The sequence below is a fragment of the Nymphalis io genome, chromosome 14 (assembly GCF_905147045.1).
Source record: "Nymphalis io chromosome 14, ilAglIoxx1.1, whole genome shotgun sequence".
In the NCBI taxonomy this organism is placed as follows: Eukaryota; Metazoa; Arthropoda; class Insecta; order Lepidoptera; family Nymphalidae; genus Nymphalis; species Nymphalis io.
This window is the reverse complement of record NC_065901.1, coordinates 9386001-9400280: the sequence shown is the minus strand read 5'-3', so window position 1 is coordinate 9400280 and position 14280 is coordinate 9386001. Positions and strand designations below refer to the sequence as shown.

Here is a 14280-nt window from a genome sequence, read left to right as displayed (position 1 = left end):
TGCGTTTCGAAGAAGACTTTAGTATATATATAATATGATTATGTAAATAGCCGCCGCTTTAAATTTAGACTATTGAAGTGATTAACATGAATTTCTTTTTTATTATAATAACTATATTATAATAAAAAAGATTAATACAGCAATTGCAACTGAGTTTCTTGACGGTTCTTTCCGGTTGAATTTACATTCCGAATGTTATTTTTACTTTTAATTGATCATGCAAAACGATACAAAATTGTTTGCAAGAGCTTATCAGAGTAAAGTGTATTCTTATTTGGATTTTATTAACTCTTGCATTAATTAATTGAAATAAACCATTTTAAATGCTTTCTGAAGTTTAGTTGCTGAAATATTTATTAATGTTTAGTAACCCAAAAAAAGTTTTTGTTGTTATTATAACGGAAACTATGTAACATTGAACTAGGTTTTCTTATTATTATATCATACAGATTAATACAACAATATAAGCAGAATTGAAGGCAAAAGTCCGAGAGGATTTTCAAAGCAAGTCTTACTGGATATATGTATGTACCTATGAGCACACCTCTCCACCAAGCCAAAGGTGGAAAGAGGCTACCAAATAACGACGTCAGAATTACAATCCTCAGTTAAGACACCGACTTAAAAAGTGGCGTACATGGACGTGAATGTTTTTAATTAATATATTATCCTTTAAATAGATGCTATAATTATGATTTGTTTATTTTTGATGTATTTAAGAATCCTTTGTATCACTTAGTGATTTAGTACTTGTAGCTGTTGTTTACGAGCAAGGTCGATACACATTTGTGTGAAGGATAAATCGATTTGTTTTGTTTTTATTTCGATTATAGTCGAGTAACGAGTTACAAGGCGAATTATAAATATAAATATTTACATATTGTAATGTATGTGTTAGTATATTTGTTTTGGAACTATATTTTCCTTGACTGCCTCGTTGGTCTAGTGGCTTGATGTAAGGCCGCAAACCCGGAGGTCCTGGGTTCAATTCCCAGGTCGGGCCATTAAAAAGTTATTGGGTTTTGCAAATTCTCAGTAGTAGTAACAGCCTGTAAATGTCCTACTGCTGGGCTAAGGCCTCCTTTCCCTTTTTGAGGAGAAGGTTTGGAGCTTATTCCACCACGCTGCTCCAATGCGGGTTGGTGGAAAAATCAGATGTAAATTCTCAGTACCAGCCCGGAATTTGCAAGTTGGAAGTATGTGTATACTCCCGTGCCTCGGAAAGCACGTAAAGTCGTTGGTCCTGCGCCTGAACTCTTTTCGGTCGTGTCGGATTACCGTCCCATCGGATTATGAGAGTTAGAGAATAGAGAGGGCACCTGTGTTTGCGCACACACCTGTGCACTATAATATATCCTACGTAGTTGGCTAATCTCTCTTGAGATTGGTCGCCGTGGTCAAAATCGGTCTGGAGGACATTATTATTATTATTATATTTTCCTAATTCTTATTCAAATTAGATTTTTTTTATTATTATAATACTTCCGAAGAAGTAACTACAATATATGTTATATATTTTATTGGTCATTGACTTATGTCTTAAGGAAACCTCTGTCTTTCATTGATATGACAGCTCTTATAATGCGATTGTCAAAAATTTATATTATTCCGTGTATACTTTAATGAAAGATTTCAAATATATGCAACACTTATTAATCATATTACTCTATTATCGAACTCGCTGTTTTAAACAAGGAATTTCATAAATAAAAAACTAATCATTGTTTTGTTGAGTTTCCGGCTCTTAAAGTGATGTTATTTTGAACACGCGAACGAACTAATCACTTAATTAAGCAATTATATTTTTTTAAATAATGATATAGTTTAATATCATATATTAATTATATTATTGCGAGCGCATTCAAGTTTTTAACTAACTTACATAAAATAAATATGTACCAAAATAAAAATTCCTCTTTTTTTTTCTTTCATAAAGAAATATTATTGATAAAGTATTTAATAAGGTGCTAGGGCTTTGTGCAAGCCCATCTGGTTAGGTACCACCCACTCTTTACGTCATACTCTACCGCCAAAAAGCAATACTTATTATTATTGGGATCTGATAAAACTTTATTGTGCATAAAGGCTTAATTCCCAAGAATGGTAGCGCATTGGCGATGTAAGGAATGGTCAACACTTTTCACGGCGTCAATGCCTACGGGCGCTGGTAATCATTTACCATTTGTCCACCCATATCTGTATTATAAAAAAAAAGTATATTCAATGGTTATTGAAAAATCATTGGTTATAAACTTATATGAACATAAAAATTCACGTATGTAGTAGTAAGTAGCTGGAAATTATTGTTATTAAATAGAAATATAAGACGTAGAAGATACATTGACCAGAGCGCGAAACATCTTAGAGGAGCCTAAATCCGCGTGTGAGCGAAACCGACGAGTCAACTCGAGTTGTTTGCGTATCGCCCCGTGTCTATTCACAGCGATACTCGCTACTCGGTGTCTGTGTGTCGTGCGCAAGTGGGGCCAGAAATATTTTTAATCCAAACAAATATGCGGCCGCTCTTCAAAATAAATATTTCGGACGAACAGTTAGGGAGCTTGTAGTATGAATTGAATGGAAATTATATTGATATTCTTGTTGTATTTCGTAGGTACATATATCAAGAACACCCGCTGGGTGAAGGTCATTATTACCTGTTGAGTAGATTATGATTATTCGGAATTGTGATGTGACATTTCATCCAAAACAAGATGAAAAATTAAGTATGGTGCTTGCTTGGTCCTGACCCCACGATCGTCGGTTGAGATTCACGTCTTCCAGCCATGAACCTTAGTATAAATAGTGGATTACTAATAGTTTTTGGGAAAGTCGTTTTTTATATGTATAAAAAAATATTTTAGAGTAAAATATTTAACAAAAAAGCTTACAAATGGCAGAAACTTTAATGATAATTGTTAGACAATTGGAACGTTTCATAAATATGATATTACAGTAAATGATCAATATAAAAATTCATTCCTGTGCAATTCACACTACATATACGCACATATGCCGTTTGAAGTCGAAAGACTCAAACCTTGAAGTAATAAAGCAAGAACATTCAAAAATATATAACATCCCGCCTTATTGCCTCCACTTATCAGGGTAGCTGGTTAGGATTGGTCCATGTTTTGTCTGAACTGAACTGAAATATTACTAAGACTCTTGCAATCTTTCCATGCGTTCATGATGATTATTCATTTAAGCCGTAAATATTAATAATTGTTAAATTTTGAATATTAATTGAAATGAGGTTGTTAAAAATCATATTGCTAATATCAAGTGTAAAGTACCCCCAATCCGATATAAAAATCAACGTTGACCAGAGCCGGATCACTTAGGACAAAAAGAGCACGTGTTTACGCTTCGTGCCGCGATACGGACAGTATAATATGGGTGACTGTAGCGATGTATATGTGTTCAGCGACAAGCGATTTTATATATGGACTGGAGTCCTACAAATACAAACAAGTTTTTTTTTAAATGAAGCCACTGGAGATTCGAAGATCTCTACTAGACATGAAATTGCTTTATAAAGTATTTAATGAAAAAATCGACGACGATAGACTGTTGAGTAGATTTAATATTAATGTTCCTAGAAGACGTCATCGCAACCCATGTCCGTTCTTTAAAATTGACCGAACTCGAACGAAACTTGGACAGAATGCCCCAATATCGCGAATATCGCGAGAATTAAATATTGTGTAAAAAAACACAGTAACACTGGACATTGGTTGTGACGGGCTCTCATTGTTCATGAAAAAATGTGATGTTTCTCTTAGTATAAACTGTTAATTTGTTGAAAAATTTAATTAGTTACTACCTTTTGTTTCTGTTTTTATTTTTTGTTCTTTATTTAAATATTTTTATTTTCTGTTTTTATTCTATTTTTGATTTGTATATTTTGTAATTGTGTTTGTGAATGGTGTGTTCTCCTGTAATTGGTTGTGCATAGTTTTAAGTTAATGTAAAAAGTGATTAGAATGTGTGTTATGTTTCATCAGTTGATGAAAATCCAAATAAATAAATAAATATAGGTGATTTACATTTCTGAGTTAAATTTATTCGAATTATTTCCCAGTATATGTGAGCTGCCAAATGCAAGCCAGAGATTTTAATCTTAAATGAATAAAGATATGCTATTAAGAAATTATATTTCTTCAATCTTAATTGTCTTCGAAAAAAGATGCATTTTCTATTCTCATAATCCAACTCGACATTGCCAATTTCCAGACTGCAGCTTCTGAGAATTCCTCGACACAAAAACCCTATAACTTTTATCGTCGGGCTAATAAAAATGTTCAAAAGACTTCGGGATATGAGGCCTTATTATCTAACTACTTTTTTTAACGTAGTGGAAGCCTTCAGAAAGGCATCCGGGCCTATATATATAATACATCCGCGGCCCCTTTCGTGCTGTACTCCGGTCGTGGCTCAGCAGAGTTCTCCAGATTGCGAAGGTGACCGCTCCTCCCACACTCCTCGATAGTGCTTTTAAGGTAACAACTAGACCAACGAGGCACAAGGAACTGTACACTATGCTTTTTTTTTATAGAATAGGAAGGTGGACGAGCATATGGGCCACCTGATGGTAAGTGGTCACCAAACGCCCTTAGACATTGGCATTGTAAGAAATGTCAACCATTGCTTATAGCCAATGCGCCACCAACCTTGGGAACTAAGATTTTATGTCCCATGTGCCTGTAATTACACTGGCTCACTCACCCTTCAAACCGGAACACAACAACATCAAGTATTGCTGTTTTGCGGTAGAAAATCTGATGAGTGGGTGGTACCTACCCAGACGAGCTTGCACAAAGCCCTACCACCAGTAATGCTATTGTAAATGCTATTGACATTTCATTAAAGTCAAGTTTAGATATCGTAATTTTTTGGTGATATTTTAGGGAAAATAACGAAATGTATTACATACGAGTATATAATATAAAGACGGCGTAAATAAAAAAAAATATAAATTTTACCAATTTTAATTTATATTTATATAACGCTAATTAATGTTTTAATTCAACTTGCGCCACACAATAAAAGAGATATGTTTACACCGAGCGAGGCAACGATAGTCGAGTAATTGTAACTGTTTCCAGAATCGAAAATAATCAGGAACGTTTATAAGGTGCGATACGACATCAAACAGTGGATCGTTTCTCGGTTTAGTTTATAGGCGATAGAAAATAGCGTCTGATCTATTCGCTGCAGTTGATACATGGACGGTTTCAGATCGGTTTGTTGAAAAAATCGCGCTGATCCTCTAATAAAACTAACAAATGCGATTGGAGAGTTTTCATTTTGTTTTATGATTTATAGTTCATATTTGTTTAAGTACAGCGTACGTTTATCCGGTGTAAGTAAATAAGAAAGATTTCTTTGTCTTTATATAAATATAAACGTAAGTATGACGGTAATGTCATGTTGGTGTATTTATTAAGTTTTGTTACAATGTACAAAAAAAAACATTTTATATAAAATACATGATAACAATTCTTGTATCTTTAATACGCAATGTAATAATTGTAACTATGAGATTTGTTATATTGCTCCTAAAACCTTGTGAATCCGCATTGAATGAATCGGTGTTTATGAAATCGACTTATATGTATTTTATAATGAAAATTTGTATCCAACTTTGTCTTCAATATCATTCTACCTACGGCTCTCAGACAAATATCATATATAAATCTTGTGTAGATTTTAAGTATTTAAGTTCCTCGACCGGTGCTATTTATATTGTAATACCACGTAATGCAGAGGTATATGGTTAACCAGAGAGCAAAGTAAATCTATTGTGTCTTCAATGAAACGAAAAGTTTGCAGTAAAAGTGACCATAAGAAAATAATCAAAGTAAAACCGCGGTACCCTGTGTAGTGGTTACTTTAAATAGCTTTTTAAAAGTTTGCTTTCGTTTGTCGTAAAAAATCGTTGGAAGTTGATTTAAATGCTGTACAACACTGTAAACATTTTTTTTCTAAATATAAAATAACTTTCAAAACTGAGTATGTTTTTACTGATTACTCAAAAACATTCATTGCGAATTTGTTTTCAAAAGAAATATATTTAAAATTAAGTAGTTTAAGCATCTGTTTTAATTTCAAACATTTCTTTTATTAATTAATGGGTGTCCGCTATTGCTAATAAATAACGTTTTAACAACAAATTAGCAACTATCAGGTTGTTGTTACCTGTTACCTGTTACCTGGTGTTGTGTTTACCTGCCATGACATACGGTGCCGAAACGTGGACACTAACTGCGGGACTAGTCCACAAATTCAAAGTCGCTCAGCGTGCTATGGAGCTATGCTCGGAGTATCTTTGAAGGATAAGATCAGAAATGAGATTATCCGGAAAAGAACAGGAGTCACCGACATAGCTTGCAAAATTAGCAGGCTGAAGTGGCAGTGGGCTGGTCACGTATGTCGTAGGACCGATGGCCGTTGGAGCAGACGAGTCCTAGAGTGGAGACCGCGAATCGGCAAACGCAGCGTAGGGCGCCCTCCAGCCAGGTGGACCGACGAACTTAAGAAGGTGGCGTGCACCAACTGGATGCGGAAGGCGACGATTGGCTGTTTTTTGAGGTTGTTGTTTATTACATAACATTTTGTTGTTGTTTGTTGTTGATGACATTTTGAGTAGGTGTCGGAAATTTATCATTTGTTAATAAGTAGAAAAGCGACGAGAGACCGTTAAAAAGTAACAGTGTGGTCCAACAGCTGGGAAAAAGTCAAACGTATCCTCCACCAAAAAGGGTTAAGATGAATCATAAACCAAATAAGTAAATTAAAATTCAGTGGCTTACCAACTAGAACTCGCAATCTTTGGTAAAGATTTAAGTGTGTTAACCACTGAGCCATCTCGACTCATCCTAGCCTACAAAAAGTCAATAATTTTACATAAACAATTAATATTACTGAGTTGTTTAATAAACGCTTTTTTATATTTCAATGTCCTGCTCTCAACTGAAATTTGTGATTGCACAGGTAGTGAATAGGTAGGGCGATAGCTCAAGCGGCCAGGATCGATCGATTGAATGTACCTACTTAGTTTTGTACAAGCTGTAGAGCTTAATTCCATATTTTAATTAATTAAATATGCTTTAATTATTTATTTTTGAAAGCTATATTACTAAGCCACAATTTATTATCATCAGGTTTTCAATATACCTACCTATATATTATGTAAGTACATAATTCGAAATAAATTTGCAAAATTTTATATACTAACGCTATAAATATGTTAATAGTTTGTGATCTTTAGGTTCAAACAGAATTTATAAATTAATATAAATTTATAGCTTTGCGAAAAACATTACAAGTGTTTTTTATTTTTATTTTTGCATATAGTAATTACATGTCTACATCAAACTCATTTATGGTTAAATTTTATTTTAATTCATGTTTAAATTTTATAGTTTTTAACGGATAACTTTTTTGCAAATACAAATTATCTACATAAGCGTGCAAAAACTTAAACCTAAATAACAGAGGATTCGTTCGTCGTTAGTTGTTAAAGACGATAAGAGATGGCGCTACTTGTATCATTTTTACATTTTATACTCTAGGTGTCTTGATAATAGCATTAGGTTTTTCTTTATAATTATAATTCCTCAATCTCGAATCAATAAAAAGAAGTGTGTAATTAATTAGTGTTAAGTTTGTGACAATCGCAGAGTGATGTTTTATGACATTTTTTTAATGAATATTTACCTGCTTATTTTTAAAAGTAATACATAACGGTCGCACATTGTAAAGATAAGAAAATAGTTTATTTAAACAGCTACTATTCCTTGTATATATATACGTATATATTTATAATAAATAAGAAGTGATATTTTGCATTAAAATAGATGTACGTTATGCGAAGACAAATCAAAACCAAAATGTATTTACCTAAATATGTTCTTGTAAGCAATTTTGGAGTTGTCATTTTACAAGATTAATTTAAACTTAAAGGTAAGAATATATTATTTATAATTAGTTTAAGATAACAATCTACACGTGGTGTGCAAGATTTGGCAATTAATCTCAAATACGAAAATGTTTTTGTTGATATCCATACATATACAACCTCATTCATCTACCTAAGTTTCGTTTTTATTGAGATCTTATGTGATAAGGTTTTTTTTTGTATGCATAATAGATTTGACGAATATGATTGTTTGCGCGGAATTTAAAAACAAATATGTAGATGAATTCAGTTTGTAGAGTCAGTTAAAATACCTATATGACATGATATAAATAGTGAAATAAATATTAGATTGGTTAAAAACCAAAAAAAAAAAACCGTATTTATTAAAATTTTGGTTTGCTATAAAATAATTGGATAAGCCTTGTACATATTCCATTATTTTATATACTTATCTAAAATTTACTGAGATTGATTGACATATGCAACTAGAAATTTTTTAGCAACGATTTTAATAATTTCCACATAAATGTGACTTATTAAGGATATACCTATAACTAGTTACAGGGCGCTACGGGCAGATAAGGTCTTTAAGGGCTTTACGTAAATAATCACGACTTTGTTGATATAATAACAATTTAAGCGTAAATAAAAAAAAATGCATTATCATGCAGTGCATGAAAGTCAAGTAGAAAGACTCTATTATTGAAATATGCTTTGATGCTAATTATGGTCTTATTAATAAATAAGTCTTAACATATGGCATAGTACGTAACTTATATAATAATAACATACATTGGTATGTAGGTATCTATGTCTATTTATTCCCAATAATGTAGATTGAAAGCTTTATAAGCTTGGGGACAGGAAGCCATCATTTGTAATATATAAAAATAACTAACAATATTTCCGTGGTGAATAACGGCGAAGGCATGAAGCCCATAGCCCAGGTTTACTTTTTAATCGTTTAAGTAATATAAATGTTATTTCTAATATTTTAGTTACTAGATTTTATTTCTGTAATATTTATATGTAAATCGAAAGTTACTTAGCGTTTTAAAGTGCATTTAATAATCAGTCGTGTTTTATCGGGAATATCTTTATTAAGGGTAGAGATGTTTAGAGTGTTAGCTTGAAATTATAGATTTTCAGATTTATGAACATAAAAAAATAGTGAATCAATCGTTGCGTCAAACATACACATTATCATTATTTACAGCCATTGACCTTAACTTACTAAAATGGTATCGTTTTCAAAGTAAGTTTGTTTAAATTATTACATTTAAATATTTATATTCATGTCTATATAAATGTGGACTTGATATCTGCGGAGCATCTCGTAAATGTGTCATTGTACTCGATTTCGTTGAAACCGTCGGTATATACAATTTATTAGAATAACGAGCTTTATGTAAACCTCTGTATATTGAGGCAGAACTAACCACTTAATTCCATGGATCGGCTCGATTTGTTCAAAGCATATCTGTGTATAACGAGGTGTATTGCGCGATGCACGCGAGACACGCAGCCGTATGCACTTACCCGAGTGCGGTATGTAGTTACGTAACGACATGTGATGCTTTACTTCTCTCGTGTTTACAGTGGTCGCTCCGAGAGCGAGTGTCGCTTGTCCCCACTGCGCATCGATCCGCTCCGCCCAGCGCTCGCTCCTCCCACCTGTCCCCCTTACACCCCCACACACCGACCCCGCAACGTCTCCCCGCCCGGCCGGCCTTTGTCGCGCGCCGCCCGCGCGGTCACCTGTGTCGCACGTCCTCAGTCGCAAAGCGGCCGCGTCGCGCGCCACCCGCTTCGTATTACGCGTTATATTATGACAGTGACGTGATGGAGGGCAAAGAGTTCGGTGCGGTACCCGGCTTGCCCGCCGGTTTGGACTATTTTATGATGCCACGCGTCAGCCAACCCGCGCCTCAATTTGACTTTAGAAAATTAGGCGCGAGTTTCAGCGGACGGGATGAAGATAAATGTGAAGAGCGACGGTCTCCCGAGTATCCGCCGGAGCGTCGTGATCCACCACCTGCGCCTTGGCCTCTCGGCCTGGGTGTACAGTTCGTCAACCCCGCTACGGGAAAGAAAAGAGTGCAGTGCAATGTTTGCTTAAAAACTTTTTGCGATAAAGGCGCGCTAAAAATACATTTTTCGGCGGTGCACTTGAGAGAGATGCATAAGTGTACAGTGGAGGGGTGCACTATGATGTTTAGTTCGCGGCGCTCTCGGAATCGACATAGCGCTAATCCGAATCCTAAGTTGCATTCCCCTCATGTAAGGCGCAAGATTTCTGCACACGATGGCAGGTCTGCACAGCCGTTCCCGCTACTACCGGCATTAGCTCGTTTGCCATTACCACCACCTGCTCTTCTTCCGCCTGAGTTCGCTAGTCGTCTTCCGCCTCCGCTTGCAGCACCTGGACCTACTCATCTACCTCCTCGAGTTCCTCTCGATGATCTCCGTAACTTCAGTGAAATTGAAAAAATGTATAGAAAAATTCCAAGTCCCGACGAACCTCGACGTGCTCTAGATCTTGTTAAGCCTAATATCCACGATGAGGAATCGATCAGCTTCAGTGAAAATAATGAAGAAATTTCTGATGATGAAGACAAAGAGAAATCTAAAATTCAGATCGAAACTAATGCAGAAGAAAGGTTGAATTACACCGATGAACCGGAGGATTTAAGTGTAAATAAAAAGAAGGATGATGAAAAGCCCTTGCCTATACAACCTGATTCTGGTACTCGAGCAGATCCCACCGTAGCTGATGAAAAATCGTCCTTGGTTCCTAATAAACGTAAAAGAAAAAGTGGCAATCCTACGAGGTGTTCACAAAGCAATGAATACAGTATATCCGATGAAGAGTACAATAGTGATATTTTTAGAAATCTTTCGACCCCCAGTTCTAGTCGAGCAGACGAGGAGCCATTATCTCTTAAAAAACAAAAACCAGAAAAATGGGAGCCATTTCAGAACAGTGATGAACCGACTGTGGACTCGGAATCAGTAACAAGGGTAAAGCCTGAAAGCGAGTCTGATGACGAATCGAGTGCGCCCAGTGTTGTTCGTGAAGGATTAAGATTGCGGTCCGATCTTTACACTCCGAGTGATAGCGGAAGCGACTTACACACAATTGAAGAACGATTGGCTCGAGCACGTTCACCTTCTGCGAGCAGCGACAGGACAGATGAACGACCGGATATTAATGATCTCGAAATTCCTATCGATGATGAAAATCCCGATCGATGCACTGCTTGCGGGAAAATATTTCAGAACCACTTCACTTTGCGTATGCACTACAGAAATGATCATTTGAAATTGCTTCATCCATGTGACGTAAACGGTTGTGACGCTGCGTTTCCTTCACGGAGGAGTCGAGATAGACATAGTTCAAATGTAGATCTACATCGACGTTTGCTGTCAACGGGTTCACCTGCCACTCAAGAACAGAAGCCAGCGTTTGAAGTGAATGCAGAACTACTTAATAAATTATATGCTGATATTAAAGGTCTCGCATCAACGCTTGAAAGTTTAAGATATGGTGGCGAGGAGTCTTCCCAACTTCCGACTTACGTAACTGAAACAATGAAGTTTTACAGTAGAAATTTAACTGCATTGCAAGCCGGATTTTTTCCGCAGCTAGGCAATCGAGGATTTTTTCCGAGCCCGTTTCTAATGGGCAATGGAACCCCACAGCCTGGAGGTCTATATGGCGCTCCAGCGGGAGCTCATTCAGCACGGGAGTCGCTGTCCCCTTTATCAGCGTCATCCCCACCAGTGATATCTCCGGGAAGGCTAGACGCTGCGCACGCGCGCCCTCGCGAAGACGCTAAACTGCTTTTTCGCGAGACCTCAGAATCCTACAAAAAGATGACCTCACTCTGCGAGCGCCAGGACCAGCTCTACCAGCACCACGTCCCGGTGTCATGACGCAACCCGTACAACCCCCGCGCATCCTGGTGATACCTCACACTCTAAAGCCCGTGGCGCAAAGACTCTGTATATTTAATTGTTAATAATTTTAATTGTGTTAATTCTATCATATTTCGTTTTGTATTTTCTTGTGATATTTAGACAAATATATCGTAATTATCGATCCCACGAACTGTAAGTTGATAGGGATATTACCGCTTGGGTATTAAGTTGGCGTTTGTGAAGCGAAGTGCAATAGACTCGAATGTTATAAATATTAATGTACTCGGCGGCATACGATATGGTATCGTGTGAAGTATTCGTAATCGATGTTGAAAGTAAGCGTTATAATGATCGGCTTCAATTATTGTTCTGGCGCAATAAACTCATTGAGGAAAAGTACAATTGTTTTTATTTCTACGACGATCGGTGAGTGTGCCGAATCAAAGAGGTAATCTGGTTACGGCTTATTAATAACAACGTTGACGGTAACGAGCCTCGCTCGAGGGGGACTTCAAGTGGAAACAACCATCTGCCTACACACTTTTTGTTGCTTGCTCAGCGGTCACGCTTCTTTAAAACACTTTTTTTTATTAATTAACCAAGAGGGCTGTTGAGTATAAATGCAAATATTTATTAAATATACGATTCGATTCCAGTTAAATTTATTGATTCAATGTTAATTTTTCAAAACTAATGATCCATAAATAGTTAATACTTTATTGACATTTTAAATTTTAAAATCTATTAATTTTATTGAAACTAGACGCTTCCGTATTGAAATAGAAATTATATGATCGTTAATGTCATGTCGAATTCACGACAGAACATTATAATATGTCATAATTAAAATTAATTACACATCTTAACTAATCTGATTAATTAGAAACTAATTTTGTTTACATAAGATATTAAAACTAGCTTTCATCCACCTTCTTATTTCGGCGTAAATTATATTTATATAATGTTTTTTTCGGTAATCAAAATATAAACCCTTATCCTATTCCATAAAATTACGTTCCTATTTTTAAGTAGAATTGATTTGTTTAGCGTTATAGAGTCATAAATATTCTATTACACAAACATTCGCATTTATAATATTTCTAACTAATTGAAATATAAATTCTCAATTTAATTGACTTTCATAACTAATCAATTAATTACTAAATGCAATTGGATATTAAAGATTATTGAAATTTAAAAATATCGTCAAACCAAACCCTTTCATAAGTGCCTGCCTAATTTTCAATTTTGCATTGTGATGCGTCGTATATCGTGAACGCGTCTCAGTCCGTCTGTCAATGAAGTTATTTATTTTATTTATATGTTTTATCATATAGCACGTTACATAGGTAAAAAGCCAAAACAGAAAACTAGAATATATACAGTAATATTGCTTAGTAGCGATTCCTTCTAGTCAACATTTGATTTATTTTTTATTGAAGGAGGACGAGCAAATTGGCCACCTGATGGTAAGTTGTCACCAATGCCCAAAGACATTGGCAATGTCTAGAAATGTTAACCATCGCTTACATCGCCAATGCGCCTCCAATCTTGGGAACAACGATTTTATGTCGCTTGGGTTAGGACATTAAGCTATGGGTCTGATAGATATATCGTGGTAGCAGTTCGATGATTTCATTATCATAAATCTAAATAATATATAATATAAATAATATCATTATCATAAAATAAATAAATAGTGTTATCATATTGGGCATTTTCAATTTTCTTATAATATTATTATAAGTTTCACACTGCAGATGGTTTGCAAGAGTCTAAAAATATACTTGTTCGTACTCCAGCGATAGCAATTTGCGTTGTTACATAAACATATTTATAATAATTAGCAGAACACCTAGTGCAACATCCGGACGATAGATTAAATAACCATATAACCAAGTCAGCCAAGAGGGTCTAGTGGCTAGAATACGTTATTCTTAACCGAAGATTGCCGGTTCAAACCCACGAGCGTTCATGTACCTAATTGATGTTTATAATTAATCTCGTGATCGGTGATAAAGGTAAAACATGGTGAGGAAATTTGCACGAGGCGGATGAAAATTTGTCACATATGTCCATGTTCATTGGCATTGGAGCGTGTTGGTATAAACTCTAAAGTCTTTCAAGGGAAGGGTTATCTCCCTTATTGTCCAGTAGTAGGACATTCTTTGGCTGTTACTTATTTATGGCACGCAATATATTAATTTATTTATATTTTTTATTAAATAAGTTTAAACTAAAACACTTCTTTTTTTTTTGTTCCAACCTATCTTAAAATGCTTTTTTCCTAATTCGAAGTAGATGCTATACTGTCGAGGTGACGTCGCGGCATCATTACCATTCTTACACCTAAGTAGGTATATATTGTATTTAGCATATAAAATTTAAGTAATTAGTGAGTGCAAAAATAATATTTATCACAACATTGAAGACTT

At 35.3% G+C, this 14280-nt stretch overlaps 1 protein-coding gene across 1 annotated transcript; it reads left to right on the top strand.

Moving 5' to 3' along the window:
- Positions 1-9677: 9677 nt before the first annotated feature.
- On the top strand, positions 9678-12301 carry LOC126773220 (zinc finger protein basonuclin-2). The gene has a single exon (XM_050493970.1). The coding sequence runs from the start codon at positions 9767-9769 to the stop codon at positions 11858-11860; it is 2094 nt and encodes a 697-aa protein (XP_050349927.1). The 5' UTR covers positions 9678-9766; the 3' UTR covers positions 11861-12301.
- The last annotated feature ends 1979 nt before the right edge of the window (positions 12302-14280 follow it).

Excerpts from the sequence above, each read along its gene's own strand:
- LOC126773220 (XM_050493970.1), top strand. The coding sequence starts at position 9,767 with ATGGAGGGCAAAGAGTTCGGTGCGGTACCCGGCTTGCCCGCCGGTTTG.